The following is a 20,421-nucleotide window of genomic DNA, read 5'->3' on the forward strand; positions in this document are numbered from 1 at the left end:
TCGATCGCTCCCTAGTATTAACCCCCTTCCCTGCCAGTGACATTTATACAGTAATAAGTGCATATTTATAGCACTGATCGCTCTATAAATGTCAATGGTCTCAAAAATGTGCCAAAAGTGTCCGATCTGTTTGTTGCAATACCGCTAAAAATTGCAAGTTCCTGCCATCACTGGTATTAAAAAAATAAAAATGCCATAAATCGTTCCCATAGTTTGTAGATGCTATAACTTGCACAAACCAGTCAATATACACTTATTGCATTTTTTATTTTTTTACCAAATATGTGTAGAAGAATATGTATTGGCCAACTGATTTTAAATAAAATTTGGAATATATTTATCATAGCAAAAAGTAAAAAAAAAATATATACCGTATTTATCAGGGTATACCACGCCCCGGCGTATAACACGCACCACAATCTTAGCAAGGTAAAAAAGGAAAAAAAAGAAAACTAAAATTTTTGCCCTGCGTCCATCAGCGGCCTTGCCCGGCGTCCGTCTGCGACTTCCTTGCGCGGGGTCAGTCTGCGGCTTTGGAGGTGTCCGTCTGCGGCCTCCATCTAGGTGTCTGTCTCCGTCCAGCGTGTCCGTCTGCGGCCTCCATCCAGTTGTCCGTCTCCGTCCAGCGTGTCCGTCTGCGGCCTCCATCCAGGTGAGCGTGTCCGGTGTTCGTTTTTGGATTTTGGTGCGAGCCGAGAGGAGCCAGATTTTCTGTGTGTTCGGCTCCTCTCCTCTCGCGTGGCTGCGGGCGGAGCCGAGCATGGCCGAGTGCGCAGTACACTCGGCTCTAGGCTGCGGCTGGCGGAGCCGAACGTGGCAGAGCCTAGCCGAGTGCACAGTACACTCGGCTCGGCTCTCGGAGAGACAGCGGGGATCGGTGTATATCACGCACCCACGATTTTTCCCCTGATTTTAAGGGGAAAAAAGTGTGCGGTATACACCGATAAATACGGTATATGTATATGTGTGTATATATAAATATATATAATATTTTTTAATTGTCGCTTTTTTTTTTATAGCGCAAAAAATAACCGCAGAGGTGATCAAATACCACCAAAAGAAAGCTCTATTTTTGGGATAAAAAGGCGCACATTTTGTTTGGGTACAGCGTCGCGTGACCACACAATTGTCAGTTAAAGCAACGCAGTGCCAAATTATAAAAAGTGCTCTGGTCAGGAAGGGGGTAAAATCTTCCGGGGCTGAAGTGGTTAAAACCACATTACATTATATGCTTTATAATATTTTATGTCACACTTTTAGTGCAACTGTTTATCAAGTCTATTTTTTCATTAAAAATAAATAAATATTTTAGTGCAAACAATCACACAAAAAAATCCAAATTATTTGTACATTCAAAAAGACTGGCTGGGACAAGTAAATGGGTACTAAATATGTCAAGACTTAAAACTGCACATGGCCATGACAGTTTAATGCACAAAGTTTTCCATAGGGGAGGCTTTAAAAAAAAAAATACAGCTCATCAGTTTTGAGTTGGCTGTAAATAATGGCCCTGAAACGATTCTTCTTACTATGATGTGTGTGGTGATACCGAATATGTGTTGCACAATTTTTGGACCTGTGTGCACCACGGGAGTGTGTCTAAGGGTGGGGTGGTTTTATTTATATTTTATATATTTTCATTTTATAAACTTTTTTTGTTTTTCGACTATCCTTTATAGCTTATACCTTTATAGAGGACTGACAAGCCTACAATGTGATAAGACATAAAGAGTGAATATGCCATTTACAGGTCTCCTCAGCACTGCCCTGAGCTAGTTGGTATTAGGCAGGAAGTCTACTTTACTTTAAAAGAAACTTGTGCGGAGATCATTATTTGAACTATTTTTACCAACCTATTTTTTTGAAAATCCAGTTGCCTGGGTATCATGCTGATCTAATTGCTCCAGTCATTTTAGTCACTGACCCAGAACATGTATACAGAGAGTAAATCACAGTCAAACTGGCATTCCTAAACTGCATGCTTGTTCCGAGTAATTTAATTACAAACATATTCAAACCAATGGCTGCCATACAACTGGCATTTTTGGAAAGACATCCAACAGTTGTAATGTACACACTTCTCTAGATTATAATTCCATGCACAAGTGAAACCTTTAGGCTAGGTATATATCAATACTAAGGGGTTTATTTATAATGGAGAGTGGATATCCACCCTACCCTGCAGTTTCACATGCCATGGCCCCTATTTTAAGTCTCATTCATAGCATGAAGGCTATAGTATGGAGCCTGTGATGCCCCATGGACTTCTGCTTAACATATGTAGTGTGTAAATCGCAGTCAGACATGTAGTCCCAAGGTAGAGGACGAGCATGGTGACTAACCCCCAGCCAGAATGGCTCAGATGATGGGGGCAAGCTTACTGAGGAGGAACAGGAAGTGAGAAATTCAGACAAAGAAAAAAAACATTTAGAAGGGAATTAGAAGGAAAAGGAAAGTGAACCAACAAGGAACCTATTTAGAAAAAAAAACAAAAACGATACAACCCCTTTAAACCTCTCTATTTGTTATGACCATCATCCCTAGGACTGGAGTTGCTACCTGAACTGAAATAGGTAATTTTTCAATGAAGATACTGGCCATGGTCAAGGAGAATAGATACTGTGTTGTGTATATGGGATGACAAGTGAGAAGAAAATCTCTTGAATGGGACAGAGATGGCAAAGATAAAAAACGGTTGGATTTAATCCATTCTCTACTCCACCCAAAATGGGAAAAAATTTCTTTAGATGTACTTAAACACAGTCATTTTAACATGTCCCAGAAATCGGGGGCTGGAAGGGGTGTTGTTAAGGCAAGTTTGCAGAGAGAGAATGCATGGAAGGACCTTCCTCAAGAGCAGGGGTCTCCAAACTTTTCAAACAAAGGGCCAGTTTATTGTCCTTCAGACTTTAGAAGGGCCGGATTGTGGCCAGGGGGCACAGAAAATGTCCCGAGCCCAGCACCAGTGAGAATAAATATGGCCTCAGAGTTGGTGGTCAGTAGAAGGAGGAGTAGGGCCCATTCAGTAGGAGGAATAGTATCCCATCATTGATATCAGTAGAAGAAATAGTGCCCCCTCGTTGGTGTCAGTTGGAGGAATAGTACCCTAAGGGCCAAATAAGGGCTAGCAAAGGGCCAGAGTTTGGAGTTTGGAGACCCCTGCTCAAGAGTAATGGTCAATCATAGTCCAGAGCAAAGAGGCAACTAACACAGGAAAGTTTTAAATAATGGTATCACTCCCTGAGGCTGTGTAATATGGAGGGGTTTGAGTGAAACCGGGAACTAAGGGCCAGATTCGGGTACATTTGCGGCGGTCTAACGTATCCCATTTACGTTACACCGCCACAAGTTTTAAGCGCAAGTGCTTGATTCACAAAGCACTTGCCTGTAAACTTGCGGTGGCGTAGCGTAAATGCGTCCGGCGCAAGCCCGCCTAATTCAAATGGGGCGTGTATCATTTAAATTAGGCGCGTTCCCACGCCGAACGTACTGCGCATGCTCCGTTTTGAAATTTCCCGCCGTGCTTTGCGCGAAATGACGTCGCACCGACGTAATCTTTTGAACGGCGATGTGCGTTACGTCCAGTCCTATTCACAGACGACTTACGCAAAAAAAAAAAAAAATTTCAATTCGACGCGGGAACGACGGCCATACTTTAACATGGGCAGTCTAAATATAAGCCATGAAATAGCAGCCGTAACTATTCTGCCGGGAAAAGCCGACTAGCGACGACGTAAGAGAATGCGACGAACGCGCGTACCTTCGTGGATCGCCGTAAACAGCTAATTAGCATACCTGATGCGGAAAACGACGCAAACTCCACCCAGCGGCCGCCGAAGTATTACACCTACGATCCGAAGGCGTACGAAGCCGTACGCCTGTCGGATCGAAGCATAAAGCCGTCGTATCTTGGTTTGAGAATTCAAACTAAAGATACGACGCGGCAAATTTGAAAATACGCCGGAGTATCAGTAGATACGCCGGCATATTTCTACTGTGAATCTGGCCCTAAATGTTTAGCATGGTTAAATCTTTAAATGGTTGGACAGTTTATAGCTTAATATTAAGTCTGTATTTACCTGTATGGTTGGAGTTCTGCTATAAAACACATCAAATGTTCTTTACATTTTTGTTTTGTATTACAGACGGTTGATATTGAGAAACTGTTAGGTACATCCATTAATATTTGCACAGAAAATGGTCAGCTGAAAGCCAAATACCTGTATGCAGAATCTTCATCCATGTCTTCAGCTGCTGGAGATATAATAGTAGGAAGTTCCCATGGTAAGTCATCTATCAAGCAAAAAAAATAATACATTTTCTAAAGGAAATGACTGCCAAGCTAGTGTTATACAGTTGTTTGTATTTTACTACTGAATATGATAGAAACAGATGTCTGACTTGATATTTAGCACTTTAATTGATTTGCCAGGCTACTGCACCTGAAGGCTTAAAGGGGTTGTAAAGACAATTTTTTTTCCTTTTTAAAATACAGTCTGCAAGCATTTAATAGTGAAAAAAGTCATGATTTGTATTGAAAATATGTCTGTACCTCTTCCAATCGATGCTGATTGTACACCTCCTCACTCCTGTTTGCTCATTTCCCCTCACTTCCTTGTTTTGCGGCGCGCGTGCATTGTTTAACCACTTCCATACCAGGCACTTACGCACCTTCCCGCCCAAGCCAATTTTCAGCTTTCAGCGCTGTCGCACTTTGAATGGCAATTGCGCGGTCATGCTACACTGTACCCAAACAAAATTGGCGTCCTTTTTTCCCCACAAATAGAGCTTTCTTTTGGTGGTATTTGATCACCTCTGCGATTTTTTTTTTTTTTTTTTTTTGCGCAACAACTAAAAAAAGACTGAAAATTTTGAAAAAAAAATACGTTTTTATTCTTTTCTGTTAATTTTTTTGTAAATAAGTAAGTTTTCTCTTTCAATTACGGGCACTGATATGGCGGCACTGATGGGCACCGATGAGATGGCACTGATGGACATCGATGAGGTAGTACTGACGGGCACAGATGAGGTGGCCCTGATTGGCGGCGCTGGTATGCGGCACTGATGGCCACACATAGGCGGCACTGATGGGCACTCATGGGCGGCACTCATGGGCGGCACTGGGCACTCATGGGCGGCACTGATGGACACTTATGGGTGGCACAGATGGGCACTGGGCACTGTGGGGTGGCACTGATGGACACTGTGGGGCAGCACTGATTTACCCGTGTTGCCAGTCAGTGCCCATTTGTGGGCACTGATTGGCATCTTTTTTATTTTTTAATGCTTTTTTTTTTCCCCAGACTTTTTTTTTTTTGCCCCCCCCCCCCCTTTTTTTTTTTTTGCCCTTCCCTGGTGGTCCAGGGTAGGGCTTCCCTGGTGGTCCATGGTGGCGATCCGAGGGGGGGCTGCGCTGATAAACAATCAGCGCGAACCCCCCCTGTCAGAAGAGCCGCCGATCGACTCTCCTCTACTCGCGTCTGTCAGACACGAGTGAGGAAGAGCCATCAACGGCTCTTCCTGTTTACATCGTGATCAGCCGTGATTGGACACGGCTGATCACGTGGTAAAGAGCCTCCGCCGGAGATGCAGGGTGTCAGACTGACACCCCGCATCACCGATCGCCGCGCTGCGCGCCCCTACGGGCGCGCGCGGCATGAAATCCTGCAGGACGTCCATGGACGTCCAGTCAGGATTTCAAAACCACTTCCCGGACGTAAATCGCCTATAGGGCGGGAAGTGGTTAAATGTCACTGCCTAATGGGAACTACAGTTCGCATGCCCCCCCCAGCCTAAATCAATTCATTTCTCCTCCCACACACATTCACGCCTCCTCCAGCCGACTAACCCTCGAGGCAATGGTAAATATATGCAACGCAACTTTCCACTTTCCACCAGAGCAATAAGGGAGGAGTGAAAGCGGGGTTGTAAATAGTTTTGCAAATACAATGAATGGAAGGGAGGCGGAGCTACAGCGTCCTAGAGACGCCCAAGAATGTGCTGCCTCCTTGCCTGTGAAAGAGAGAGAACGTCTACACGCAGAGCTGTAGGCAAAGGAAGGGGGCGAGCACGTTCTGGACGTTATGCTTTCCACCATGCAAAACGGCTGAGATGCTGGTGGAAAGCAAGAAGAGGAGGCACAGGATATGGTATTTTGAAAGCTGAATTACGATACTTTGGAGGGCAAAATGAAAAAAGGGGTAAGGAACATTTAAATGCTCTAGCTTAGATTAATAAATTTAGTGAATAAAAAAACGAACCTTTAGTGTTCCTTTAAGGTGGGGATGTGACAGCAGGCTCGCAAGAGAAATTGAATGTTGTATCACAAGTTATTCTATCTTGGTTTGCATCCAGGCATATTGATAGGTTTTTGTATTTAAAAGAATGTCTTCAGGAAGTTTCTGCCACACAAAAATAGTCTTGTTCTGAAAGTAGATTTGAATTATGATTGAATAATAGATCTTATGTAGTATGATCTTATGAATAATATGAGATGGTGGAAAAACATTATTTCTTTCTCGTACATCACGGGACACAGAGCAGCATATTCATTACTATGTGGGTTATATGGAGTACCTTCAGGTGATGGACACTGGCAATCTCAAACAGGAAATGCCCCTCCCTATATAACCCCCTCCCATAGGAGGAGTACCTCAGTTTTTACGCCAGTGTCTTAGGTTGGTCATGGTTTAGCTTGCCTCCGCATCCTTGGGATTAGGTGAGCTAACCGGTTCTGTCCAAAGGCCTCAGCGCTAAAGTGGTCAGTAACCGGACCCCAAACCCTTGGGGTATAGCCCATAATGCTTCTCTTTTTAGAGAGCTGGACCCTGGGCCCAGAACTTAGAAACCTTTGGGGGCCTAATGTTTCTGTTGCCAGAGTGCTATATGGGCCCAGGACAGTGGATCCTTCATAGGAACCCAGGGCCTGAAGGTCTAGACAGCCCCACGGAGATGGGGGAAGATTGGGCCTCTTGCTTGGCAAAGTCCTGCGGCATGGAGCAGGTAAGTGAGGGGAAACTTGCGGAACTTGGTTCTTGGCAGGTTTTTCTGGGGGGTCACAGGGGACATGCCTAAAGTTATGCGCTGCATCTGGCAAAGTAAGTCACATATCTTAATGATAGGATGGCTTATGTGTTATTTCCCCATAAGAGGTGACCTCCCTAGTAGTATTGAAGCATTGAGTGGCTGTGTGTGTGTGTTAAGAGAGCTGTGCTTACCTGCAAGCCTCCAGGCGATGCTGCATGGGTTTCTTCCTCCTAGCCTGGATGACAGGCAAACGCTGGCCTCCGCGTGGGCTACCTTCAACCCCACCCCCACCCCCCCCCGTCGGCGGGCGCGCGTCCCCGTTTTATGAGCGCAAATTCGCGCCGTTAGCTGAGGGGGGAAGGGCGGGTCAGTTGGTTTAAGGAAGGGGCGGCCCTTCCTTTCGTTCCATCAGCTCAGTTTATGCTGGAACTGAGGAGGAAGAGACCAGAGCGGCAGCACGGGGCGCCGAGGACACACAGTGGCCAAAAAAGATATTAGTCTTCATAAGACTGTCTAGCCTAGAAATAGGCTGTTCTTTTCTATCTCAGCAGTTTTTTGGCAATACTACTAAGGGGGACAGAATGTTTTTTTCTTTCTTGGGTTTAAAAAAAAAAAAAAAAAGGAAAAAGAGAAAATCCATCAAAGGGAGAGAAGGCATTTTTTCCCCCAAACGGGTTTTTGGACAATAATTGTTATAGTTCCAAACACCGACAAGTTAGCGGGCGTACCTCGGTATTGTACCATGGCATCCGGGTCAGAGGGTACAAGAGGTGGGGATTCCCCCAGAGAATCTGAGGTCTCGGAAAAAATTATGCCGCTGCTTTCCCGAGAGGGAGCCTTGGGGTCATCGGGATCTGGGGCTGGAGCTGGCTCGGGTCAGTCCAACCCTAGGATGGTCACGGACGAGGTATTGTCCACCTCATTAAAGGAGATGGAAAAAAGAATGGAAAAGATGATAACCATGGCTCTGCGGGGCAAGAAACGGAATAGATCTCCGTCGCCCGAGCATGAACCCTCTGAGGAGGAGGTCCTTTCCGCAGGAGAATTGGAAAACCTCTTGGACAAGGACCAAGCAGGTTCGGGGATCGAGGATTCGGATACAGAGGAGTCTGGGGCAGTCTCCCAAAAGGAGAGCTGTTGGGTTCAAGCCTTAACGGACTTGGTCCATAGTGCTTTCAACTTGCCAACACCAGATCTCCAGGTATCGACTGTTTCAGCTTTGGGCTCACTAAGGGCGCCTCAAAACAACGCAGTTTTTCCGATCCATCCTCTGCTAGAGGAAGTTTTGTTCCAAGATTGGATCAAACCAGACAGAGTCTTTTTACCACCTAAAAGATTCTCTACCTTGTATCCTATGGAAGATACATTTTCCAAGAGATGGGCAACCCCTTCGGTGGACGCAGCCATCTCATGTGTTAACAAGTCTTTAACATGCCCTGTAGAAAACATACAGGTGTTCAAGGATCCGGTTGATAAACGCTTGGAAGCACTACTTAAAAACTCCTTCACTACTGCAGGGGCAGTAGTGCAGCCAGCTGTGGCTGCGATTGGGGTTGCACAAGCATTATCGGATCAAGCTAAGCAGATGCTTAAACTTATTCCTGCCCAGCAGGCAGAAGAATTTTAAGATGTCCCTAGGGCCATACGCTTTACGGTAGATGCGATTAAGGATTCTATCCAGCAAGCGTCACGTTTATCGTTATCCCTTATCCATATGAGAAGACTCTTATGGTTAAAGAGCTGGGAGGCAGAGCCCCCATGCAAGAAGCTCCTGGTAGGGTTTCCCTTCCATGGAGGACGACTCTTCGGAGAAGACCTGGATAAATACATTCAGACTATTTCCAGCGGCAAAAGTACTCTTTTGCCAACCAAGAAGAAGTTTCAGGGGCCTGCGTTTAAACGACAGCACTCCCCTGGGCAGGGGCCCTCTAATGCCAAACAGTATCGACGGCCTCCTGCAAGATCAAACTTTAACTTCAATAGCAGATCGCAGGGCCAGGCTGCTAGAGGCAAGAGGCAGTGGTTTCGCAAACCAGCAAGGCCAGTCCCCAAGCCGACCTTATGAAGGGGCGCCCCCACCCACGAAGGTGGGGGGAAGGCTGCGTCTCTTTTCAGAGATTTGGGAAGCCAGCATTCCCGACAAGTGGGTACGGTCTTCCGTGGCCACGGGCTACAAATTAGACTTCCTAAGGTTTCCTCCTCCTCATTTCCAGGAGTCAAGGATTCCAAACGATCCGGAGAAGGGAGCCGCATTAATGACGGCATTAAATCACCTACTCTCCCAGGAAGTAATAATAGAGGTACCAGTCCTAGAACAAGGGCTGGGTTTCTATTCCAACCTATTCATCGTCCCAAAGTCCAATGGAGATGTCAGGCCAATTTTGGACCTAAAGATGGTAAATGCATACCTAAAGGTCCGCTCATTTCGGATGGAATCCGTGCGGTCAGCAGCTGCCACACTCCAAAAGGACGACTTCATGGCTTCCATAGACATAAAGGATGCCTACAGTAGGTGTTTGTGATATTGTGCTTTTAGCACGACAGCGTCGCGCTGATACTCGGCGACAGGGTGCCGAGATCTCGCCGACATCTCACACTCACTGGAATAGTGACAGCACATCCCAGCAAGCGCGTCATAGAAGCGACGGGAGATCCGACTTGGATTCCCGCCAATTCTACACGTGTGCGGCGTTTGTTATGAATCCTGAGGGGGAAGTCCCCGCCGGATTTTAAATAAAAATCCGGCATGGGTCCCCCCTCAGGAGCATACCGGGCCCTTAGGTCTGTTATGGGTTGTAAGGAGAGCCCCCCTACGCCGAAAAAAACGGCATAGGGGGTCCCCCTACAATCCATACCAGACCCGTATCCAAAGCACGCTACCCGGCCAGCCAGGAAGGGAGTGGGGACGAGCGAGCGCCCCCCCCCCTCCTGAGCCGTACCAGGCTGCATGCCCTCAACATGGGGGGGTTGGGTGCTCTGGGGCAGGGGGGCGCACTGCGGCCCCCCCCACCTCAGAGCACCCTGTCCCCATGTTGATGAGGACAGGGCCCCTTCCCGACAACCCTGGCCGTTGGTTGTCGGGGTATGCGGGCGGGAGGCTTATCGGAATCTGGGAGCCCCCTTTAATAAGGGGGCCCCCAGATACCGGCCCCCCACCCTAAGTGAATGAGTATGGGGTACATCGTACCCCTACCCATTCACCTGCAAGAAAAGTGGTAAAAACACAAATAAACCACACAGTGTATTAAAATATTTAATTTTTCTGCTCCGGAGGCCGCCCCCTGTCTTCTTTATTAGCTCTTTTACCAGGGGGGGCTTCTTCTTTGACGTCTTCGGGTGGGTGGGGGCCGCCGTCTGGTTCTCTTCCACCGCCGGGGGGGGGTGGCTTTTAAAAAAGTGGGTAGGTATCACATGGGTAGGTACAGAGCATGATGGGACTGTGAGGCCTATATAGGTCCGATGCAAGGCGCGCATCCGTCATTTCAGCGAGGAGGACCGGCGTGGCAACATCGGGAGAAGGAGAGAAGTGAAGAACATGACGTCACAGCGCGGAAGAAGACGTACAGCACGGAAGAAGGGACCGGACTGCGAGACGAAGAACCGGGGTGCGACGAGTCAACAACGGAGAGCGGCGAAGACAGAAGGAGAACCCCGGAGAGTTGAGAAGACCCGTCGGGATAGCGGAAGAAGAAGAGCCCCGCCGAAGACGCCGGAGGAAACCCGCCGGGGGGGTGGGGGCTTTTTTAAAAGCCACCCCCCCCCCCGGCGGTGGAAGAGAACCAGACGGCGGCCCCCACCCACCCGAAGACGTCAAAGAAGAAGCCCCCCCTGGTAAAAGAGCTAATAAAGAAGACAGGGGGCGGCCTCCGGAGCAGAAAAATAAAATATTTTAATACACTGTGTGGTTTATTTGTGTTTTTACCACTTTTCTTGCAGGTGAATGGGTAGGGGTACGATGTACCCCATACTCATTCACTTAGGGTGGGGGGCCGGTATCTGGGGGCCCCCTTATTAAAGGGGGCTCCCAGATTCCGATAAGCCTCCCGCCCGCATACCCCGACAACCAACGGCCAGGGTTGTCGGGAAGGGGCCCTGTCCTCATCAACATGGGGACAGGGTGCTCTGAGGTGGGGGGGGCCGCAGTGCGCCCCCCTGCCCTAGAGCACCCAACCCCCCCATGTTGAGGGCATGCAGCCTGGTACGGCTCAGGAGGGGGGGGGGGCGCTCGCTCGTCCCCACTCCCTTCCTGGCTGGCCGGGTAGCGTGCTTTGGATACGGGTCTGGTATGGATTGTAGGGGGACCCCCTACGCCGTTTTTTTTTGGCGTAGGGGGGCTCTCCTTACAACCCATAACAGACCTAAGGGTCCGGTATGCTCCTGAGGGGGGACCCATGCCGGATTTTTATTTAAAATCCGGCGGGGACTTCCCCTTCAGGATTCATAACAAACGCCGCACACGTGTAGAATTGGCGGGAATCCAAGTCGGATCTCCCGTCGCTTCTATGACGGCTCTGTATCCATCGCGGCAAGCCAGCTCGGCGCTGGCTCCCGCGATGGGGCTCGTAGGTGCTCAATCTCGCTGAGAAAGAGAGCGAGATTGACACAAAATCGGGTTCACCTACTGTACCTTCATGTCCCAATTTATCAGCCACATCAAAGATATCTACGCTTTATGGTGGCTTCGCGTCATTTCCAGTTCGTGGCGCTTCCCTTCGGGTTGGCTACGGCCCCCCGGGTGTTCACGAAGGTCCTAGCCCCAATCCTAGCCAAGCTAAGGATCCAAGGGGTCACGATCCTAGCGTACCTGGACGACCTCCTAGTCATAGATCACTCGTCTCCTGGCTTGGAACGAGCAGTGGCCCTCACGGTCCAATACCTCGAGAGGTTCGGCTGGGTCCTAAATCAAGACAAGTCAGCATTCCAGCCCACAAGGCAGTTGGAATATCTCGGCATGAGGTTAGACACAGAACAACAAAGAGTGTTTCTACCTCTGATGAAGGTCAAAGCCATCAAGGAATTAATCCTACTGGTTCTAAGCAAAAGGGAACCAACTATTCGCCTATGTATGCGGTTACTAGGCAAGATGGTGGCCACATTCGAGGCGGTACCGTACGCCCAGAGCCACACTCGCATCCTGCAGGCAGCCATCCTGTCAGCATGGAGCAGGAGGCCACAGGCCTTGGATATCCCTTTGCCGCTCTCATCAAGAGTCCGACAAAGTCTGTGTTGGTGGTTAGACCCTCAGAATCTAGTGAAGGGGAAGTCTTTCAGCCCAGTGGCTTGGAAGATAGTAACCACAGACGCCAGCCTGACGGGCTGGGGAGCAATTTTGGATGGTTGCACTCGCCAAGGTACTTGGGCAAAGCCAGAGAGGCAGTTGCCCATCAACATCTTGGAGCTCAGAGCTGCTCGACTAGCCCTCAGGGCTTGGACGTCCAAATTGCAGGGGTTCCCGGTGAGAATTCAATCAGACAATGCCACGGCCGTGGCATACATAAATCACCAAGGGGGAACCAAGAGTCAAGCCGCTCAGAGAGAGGTGAGCTTGATTCTCCTATGGGCAGAGGCTCATGTGCCCTGCATATCGGCAATATTCATTCCAGGAGTGGACAATCTTCAGGCGGACTTCTTAAGTCGCCAGACTCTGTTGCCGGGGGAATGGTCTCTACATCCACAAATCTTTCAAGCACTCTGCCAAAGATGGGGAGTGCCGGACGTGGATGTCATGGCATCGAGACTCAACAAGAAGCTAGACAGGTTCATATCCCGCTCAAGGGATCCGATGGCCTGCGGAACCGATGCGCTGGTTTACCCTTGGCATCAGTTCAAACTTCTTTATGCTTTTCCCCCGATCCAGTTACTACCCCGCCTGCTGCGCAGGATCAGGGTGGAGCACATACCAGTCATCCTGGTAGCTCCAGCATGGCCCAGAAGGGCATGGTATTCACTAATCCTAAAGATGGTAGTGGGAGACCCTTGGACTCTTCCTCTACGGCCAGACCTGCTATCGCAAGGTCCGATCCTCCACCCTGCCTTACGGCATCTAAATTTGACGGCCTGGAAGCTGAATCCCTGATTCTCAGGGGTAGAGGTCTGTCTCAGAAAGTAATCTCTACCCTAATCAGAGCCAGGAAACCAGTCTCTAGGGTCATTTATTACAGGGTCTGGAAGGCCTATGTAGTCTGGTGTGAGTCCAAGCGATGGCTTTCTCGCAAATTTACCATCGATAGAGTATTAAGTTTTCTCCAGCTAGGAGTGGATAAAGGACTGGCATTAAGCACAATCAAAGGACAGATTTCGGCTTTGTCAGTGTGGTTTCAGCGGCCGCTGGCCACCCACTCGCTAGTTAAGACCTTCATTCAAGGGGTCTTACGTATTAATCCTCCAGTTAAATCCCCGCTTTGTCCGTGGGATTTAAATCTTGTTCTGTCAAGTTTACAGAAACAACCTTTTGAGCCGTTGGCTGAAATTCCTTTGGTTCTACTGACAAGGAAGTTAGTATTTTTGGTCGCCATGGTTTCCGCCAGAAGAGTGTCGGAACTGGCCGCCTTATCCTGTAAGGAACCATATCTTATTTTGCATAAGGACAAGGTCGTTCTCTGCCCTCATCCTTCCTTCCTACCAAAGGTTATATCCAGTTTTCATCTAAACCAGGATTTGGTATTACCATCCTTCTTTCCTAAACCTACTTCCAGAAAAGAAGGGTTGCTGCATACCTTGGATATTGTCAGGGCCATGAAGGCCTATCTTAAAGCTACAGAGAAGATCCGGAAAACAGATGTGTTGTTCATTTTACCGGATGGGCCCAAGAAGGGGCAGGCAGCTGCAAAGTCCACCATCTCAAGATGGATTAAGCAGTTAATCACTCAGGCTTACGGCTTGAAAGGGTTGCCTCCTCCGTTATCATTAAAGGCTCATTCTACTAGGGCCATGGGCGCTTCCTGGGCAGCACACCACCAGATCTCTATGGCTCAAGTTTGCAAGGCGGCAACCTGGTCTTCTGTCCACACGTTTACAAAATTTTACCAGTTGGACGTAAGAAGGAATACTGATACAGCCTTTGGGCAGGCAGTACTGCAGGCTGCAGTTTGAGACCCTCGGATTCCGGGGGCTCCCTTTTGAGTTAAATTTAATATTTAAAATTATTTTTCTCAACTAAGTTGGATTTATTATGATTTGAGTATATCTCTAAATTAAATCCTTTTGTCTTGGAGATGTTCTCCCTCCCCTCATTGTAAGCATTGCTTTGGGACATCCCACATAGTAATGAATATGCTGCTCTGTGTCCCGTGATGTACGAGAAAGAAAAAGGGATTTTTAATACAGCTTACCTGTAAAATCCTTTTCTTGGAGTACATCACGGGACACAGAGCTCCCACCCCTCTTTTGGGGACCATTTTGGGAGGCATACTGCTTGCTACAAAACTGAGGTACTCCTCCTATGGGAGGGGGTTATATAGGGAGGGGCATTTCCTGTTTGAGATTGCCAGTGTCCATCACCTGAAGGTACTCCATATAACCCACATAGTAATGAATATGCTGCTCTGTGTCCCGTGATGTACTCCAAGAAAAGGATTTTACAGGTAAGCTGTATTAAAAATCCCTTTTTTAGTGAGTCCAGAGGTATTATTTAAGACCATTAGCCTTTAGGGATGGCAAATGGATGCTTGTAGTTTTCCGTACAAAGCTCCTGATACAGAGATCGATGCCCTACTGCAGGGGTGCCCAACCTTTTGAAGAACTAGGGCCACTTAAGCGACTTGGTAACCGCGGGCCACAATGAGCAGAGCGGGTGGATGGCATGTCCGTGTCCGCTCCCATAGATGGGTTCAAATGGAAACCATTACTGAATACATTAAACCCACTCCATTACATCCAAATCAAATTCCAACATTGCTTTGTAAATCCTTTCTATTCATTTTACAAACACGTCAGAAAGAAAGAAGCAACACTTGGCTTTTTGGCAATAGCAATATGTCCCATGTTGCAGTGTTCAAATAGCTTTTTCTTTTAGTGTACTAGAATAATGAGTTCACTCTGATGCTTACCAACATCCCTTATATAGTATCAAATTGCATGGAAAATCCCCCACATGGGACTTTAAAGGCACAAATAGCACCTAATATTTGTTAAAAAAATTTTTTTACATATCAGTCTTTATTTGGTACACTTCATTAAAATTGTATTTAAAAACCTTTTCTTGTACAATTTTAAATGAAGTATAGTAAATAAAGACTGATGTGTAAAATAAATAAATAACTATGTGCTATTTGTGCCCTTTAAAGTCCCATGTGGGGGAATTTCCATGCAATTTTTCTTTGTCTCTGAAAGAATTCAGCGATTGACTTGCTTATAAGTCTGGCATCAGAATATGCTAGTCTACTTGTACTGATAAAAAAAAAATATATATATATATTTCCCAGGATGGAAAATATGAAGGGTTAATGTTTATTAGGCAGAGGCGCTTTTAGGAATGTCTGGGGCTTTTGAAAACAAAAGGGGCTTTATGGTAACTTAACGCAGAACTCCGGGCAAGACCTTTGTTTTATATGCTGCTTTCCTACCTTTTTAGAATATGTAGTGTGTCTTCTAAATTGCCACTGTAGTTTTTGAGAAACAGCCTCTGCATTTTTTAAATAATGGTGTTGATTCCTGTGGTTTCCTGTTTGCAAAACATCAGGCTGCTATGCCTTGCCTTCCACCGGTCTTGCCACGTCCCTCCTGTAGTTTAGTTCAGCCAACACTTCCTGCTCCCTGCAGTGGGTGAACCAGCAAGTCTGGGACACCCGGTCTGGACCTCCACACAGAGATGGGGAGATCAAGGGGTTAATTGTGTGTTCCCTCAGTTTATAGAGATATCTGGGGTCAATAGGACCCCAAATCCCTCCTCTGCACGTAAAAGCATTTGATCACACGTGTTCCATTTTTTAAAAATGGCGCCAGGGAAACCGGACGTGATGTATGCTCCTACATAATGGAGGCGGGCAGAGTGGTTCCGGTCTTTGTCCGCCTCTATTGTGAGCCGCTGAAAGCACCAGCTGCTTGATTGGTTGGAATGGGGGGGGGGGGCCTACGTCCCCTCCTACTGATGCTGCGTCCAGTTAGTCGCTTGGATTGCTTTTACAAGAGTGCTGACCGTCGGCTATAAACCCTGCTGCTTGTCTACAGCAGAGCTAAATGTAAAAAAACCTTCTTGCCCAGCACCTGGAACTGCATGTCCATCCATGTGAAGGTGAAGGGAAAGGCTAATATAATTTACATTTAGCCTGGCTTCCATTGCCATATTAACCTAAAGAATACATATTTGCTATAAGGCCCAGCTCTAGCAAAAACCTTTTTTTTTTCTTTTTTCTAATAGTGTTTGAAAGAGTGGAGGGCTTTCATTAAACTGGTTGTAAACCTCAGGCATGAAATGTAAACAAAGCATATTCCTCTATAGTGAGTTTTTTATTTCAATCCAGAGCACTAACTGCAATTGTTGTCTCCTGCCTTTTTTGTCTGCTCTCTGCATGAATTTTCCTGACACCAAGTGATAAAAAGGTGGCAGGAGATGGGAGCCTGTGATTGGTGGCTTCAGACCACCAATTGGCTCCCAGCTTCCATATTCTGACAGCTCCGACAAGCTGTATAAATTCTGAACTTGGGATGGATGTAGATAAGAGAAGATAAACAGAGATAAAACAAATTCTTCTACTTAAGTTGTACCTGTGTATCACCTGAGGCCAGCCACTTCACTGTGTATATGTAAGGGTTTACAACCACTTTTTTGGTAGAACTCCAGCCATTCTTCCCCAAAATAACAGCATTGTACATGTAAATGAATCACAACCCCACTGTCAGTTTGTGTGTAACTTACTTCCTTTAGCTGTATATAGCAGGTTTCTGTGTCTGTGATGTCACTCCTCCTCTTGGCTGAAATTCAAAGTTCTCTGACTTCCTGTTTCTTTCCTTTGCTAGTCCTGATACTACATCTCCCATGATTCTTTGAACCTCTGTAGCTTCGGGGCGGGCTATGAGAGTCACTTGTACCAGTTCTGGGAGGTGATATGGGTAGGTCCTAGGGTTACTGTGGGTGTTTCATGGGCGTTCATGTGGGTGATGAAAGGTGTAAAGTGTCATACCTCCTTCTGCATCATTCCTGTCTTGCAGCATGCCAAAGAATAATGGCGTCCTGCAAGACTGCAGAGAAATGGCTATTGGAGGTTATTATTAAGGGGTTTCTTTCATATGCAAGATACAGAAACAAGATACGACGGCGTATCTCCTGATACGCCGTCGTATCTCTGAGTGCGGGAGGTCGTATCTATGCGCCTGATTCAGAGAATCAGTTACGCATAGATATCCCTAAGATCCGACAGGTGTAAGTGTCTTACACCATCGTATCTTAGGCTGCATTTTCAGGCTGGCCGCTAGGTGGCGCTTCCGTATGTTTACGCAAGGAATATGCTAATTAGGTAGATACGGCGATTCAGAAACGTACGTTCGGCCGTGCAATTTTTTACGTCGTTTATGTTAGGTTTTTTTCGGCATATAGTTACCCCTGCTATCTGAGGCGTAGCTAATGTTAATTATGGCCGTCGTTCCCGCGCCAAGTTTTGAAATTTTGCGTCGTTTGCGTAAGTCATTCGCGAATAGGGCTGTACGCCATTTACGTACACGTCAAATCCAATACGTCCTTGCGGCGTACTTTAGAGCAATGCACACTGGGATATTTGACAGATGGCGCATGCGCAGTTAAAAAAAACGTAAAAAACGCGGGGTCAACTCAAATTTAAATAAAACACGCCCACAACATCCTCATTTGAATTAGGCGGCCTTACGCCGCAACACATACGTTACGCCGCCGTAACTAAGGGCGCAAGTTCTTTCTAAATACAGAACTTGCGCCCAAAGTTACAGCGGCGTAACGTATCGGAGATACGTTACACCAGCAGAAAGATCCGCTGATCTTTCTTAATCTGGCCCACTGTCTCTGCAGGACGCCATTTTCTTGAAGACCGCCACCAGAGGTCCGCAGCCGGGCAGAGACAATGTCTCCGCCGGCCGCCATTTTCTTGAAGACCAATGGCACCACTGTCCACTCTGTTCTGTAATGGCGGCAGAGAGAGTCTATGCTGCTGGGGATTATACCTGATGTAAGGGGGGACTCCACTGGGAACGCCTAATGTAAGGGGGGACTCCGCTGGAAACGCCTGATGTAAGGGGGGACTCCTCTGGAAACGCCTGATGTAAGGGGGGACTCCGCTGGAAATGCCTGATGTAAGGGGGGACTCCGCTGGAAACGCCTGATGTAAGGGGGTACTCCGCTGGGAACGCCTGATGTAAGGGGGTACTCCGCTGGGAACGCCTAATGTAAGGGGGTACTCCGCTGGGAACGCCTAATGTAAGGGGGTACTCCGCTGGGAACGCCTAATGTAAGGGGGTACTCCGCTGGGAACGCCTGATGTAAGGGGGTACTCCGCTGGGAACGCCTAATGTAAGGGGGTACTCCGCTGGGAACGCCTAATGTAAGGGGGTACTCCGCTGGGAACGCCTGATGTAAGGGGGTACTCCGCTGGGAACGCCTGATGTAAGGGGGTACTCCGCTGGGAACGCCTGATGTAAGGGGGTACTCCGCTGGGAACGCCTGATGTAAGGGGGTACTCCGCTGGGAACGCCTGATGTAAGGGGGTACTCCGCTGGGAACCCCGGATGTAAGGGGGTACTCCGCTGGGAACGCCTGATGTAAGGGGGGACTCCGCTGGGAACGCCTGATGTAAGGGGGTACTCCGCTGGGAACGCCTAATGTAAGGGGGTACTCCGCTGGGAACGCCTAATGTAAGGGGGTACTCCGCTGGGAACGCCTGATGTAAGGGGGTACTCCGCTGGGAACGCCTGATGTAAGGGGGTACTCCGCTGGGAACGCCTGATGTAAGGGAGGACTCTGCTGGTCATGCCTGGTGTAAGGGGGGACTCCGCTGGGAATACCTGATGTAAGGAGGGGCTCCACTGGAGACACCTGATGTAAGGAGGGACTCCGCTGAAGACACCTGATGTAAGGAGGGGCTCCGCTGGGAATGCCTGATGTAAGGGGGGGCTCCGCTGAGGACACCTGATGTAAGGAGGGGCTCCACTGGGAATGTCTGGTGTAAGGGGGACTCTGCTGGGATTGCCTGGTGTAAGGGGGGTATCCACTGGGAATGCCTGGTGTAAGGGGGACTCCGCTGGGATTGCCTGGTGTAAGGAGGGACTCCGATGGGAATACCTGATGTAAGGAGGGACTCCGGGCTTCCACTGATTCTGCATTATGGTGAGTTGAATGATTTAATTCTTTATTACAATGTAATAATATAAATAATGCGCTTCAATCATCCTGACACCATAACCACAATGGTGCCGAGATGATTAAAGAGCCAACCCCAGGTGTTTGGAGTATTTTTTCTGCTGATTTGTTAAACTTTCTGGAATACACAGATTTCTATTGTGGTGTAGGATCTGGGCCTGCTGTCTGTCCATCCCTCTTTCTTCCTTTCTTTCTTTCTTTCTTTCTTTCTTTCTTTCTTGTTCTATCTCTCTCTCAGAGCCACGCCCAGTTATGCCACGCCCACTATTCCGTGTAAACCACTCCCATTTTTGGCTGCCGTCGAGGGCCCCTTAGCAGAATTTTGCTTAGGGTCCCAGGGAGATCAGGATCGGCACTGCAGGTATTCATTAAATATTGAAGATCTGAATGATGGCCTGATACCCTAAACATTTTAAATACACCTTAGTAGTAGCTGTTCCCGTTTTTCTATGTTCACATTTACCATTCTGCAAATGTATGCTCTGTACGGGTATGCACCCCTTTAATGGTCCTCCTTGATTTCGTAAGATTGTCAAAGTCCTGGAACACTGAATAATTGGATACAGATACAACATAAATATAGATTTGAATTCAACATTCTACTTTTGGCTAAGATTCAGTTTTACGCCTCATGTACACAGCAGTAGTGTTAGCTGTAGAATGCACTTTGCAGCGTTTGTTTTTAGCAAAGCTATACTCACACAAAAACGCTGATAAACGCAGGATAGCTGCGTTTTTAAGCTTTTATCAGAGTTCGTATTTTTCCAGCTGAAAAACTCCTCTTAGAAACCCACCTAGTTCTGTTTTTTTTTCCAGACAGAGAACACCTCAAAAACAGCAGCTGTAAAAATGAGGCCTTAAAGTTGCATGCTAACATCTAATGTAATTTATCTGTATTATGAAAGTTTTATCAATCCAACTTTCTTCCACTCAGAAGTGTTATGTCTCATTTTAGTGCATTACTAAACATAATAACATTCCTTCCTCTGAACGAGGTGTTCCTGGCTTTTTTTTTTTTTTACTGTTTTTTTGGAAAACTGTTACGACAGGTCTCATTTTAAGCAAAATACTAC

At 47.4% G+C, this 20,421-nt stretch overlaps 1 protein-coding gene across 2 annotated transcripts in view; it reads left to right on the forward strand.

Moving 5' to 3' along the window:
* The window catches only part of FAM185A (family with sequence similarity 185 member A), a 99,154-nt gene that overhangs the window by 41,551 nt on the left and 37,182 nt on the right, over positions 1 to 20,421 (forward strand). For both annotated transcript variants that reach the window (XM_040343478.1, XM_040343477.1), the window contains exon 4: positions 4,146 to 4,284. In XM_040343478.1, coding sequence (XP_040199412.1) covers positions 4,146 to 4,284 — 139 coding nt within the window. The remainder of the gene's footprint in view (positions 1 to 4,145; positions 4,285 to 20,421) is intronic.

Source organism: Rana temporaria, chromosome 3, assembly GCF_905171775.1.
Source record: "Rana temporaria chromosome 3, aRanTem1.1, whole genome shotgun sequence".
NCBI classification, from domain to species: Eukaryota; Metazoa; Chordata; class Amphibia; order Anura; family Ranidae; genus Rana; species Rana temporaria.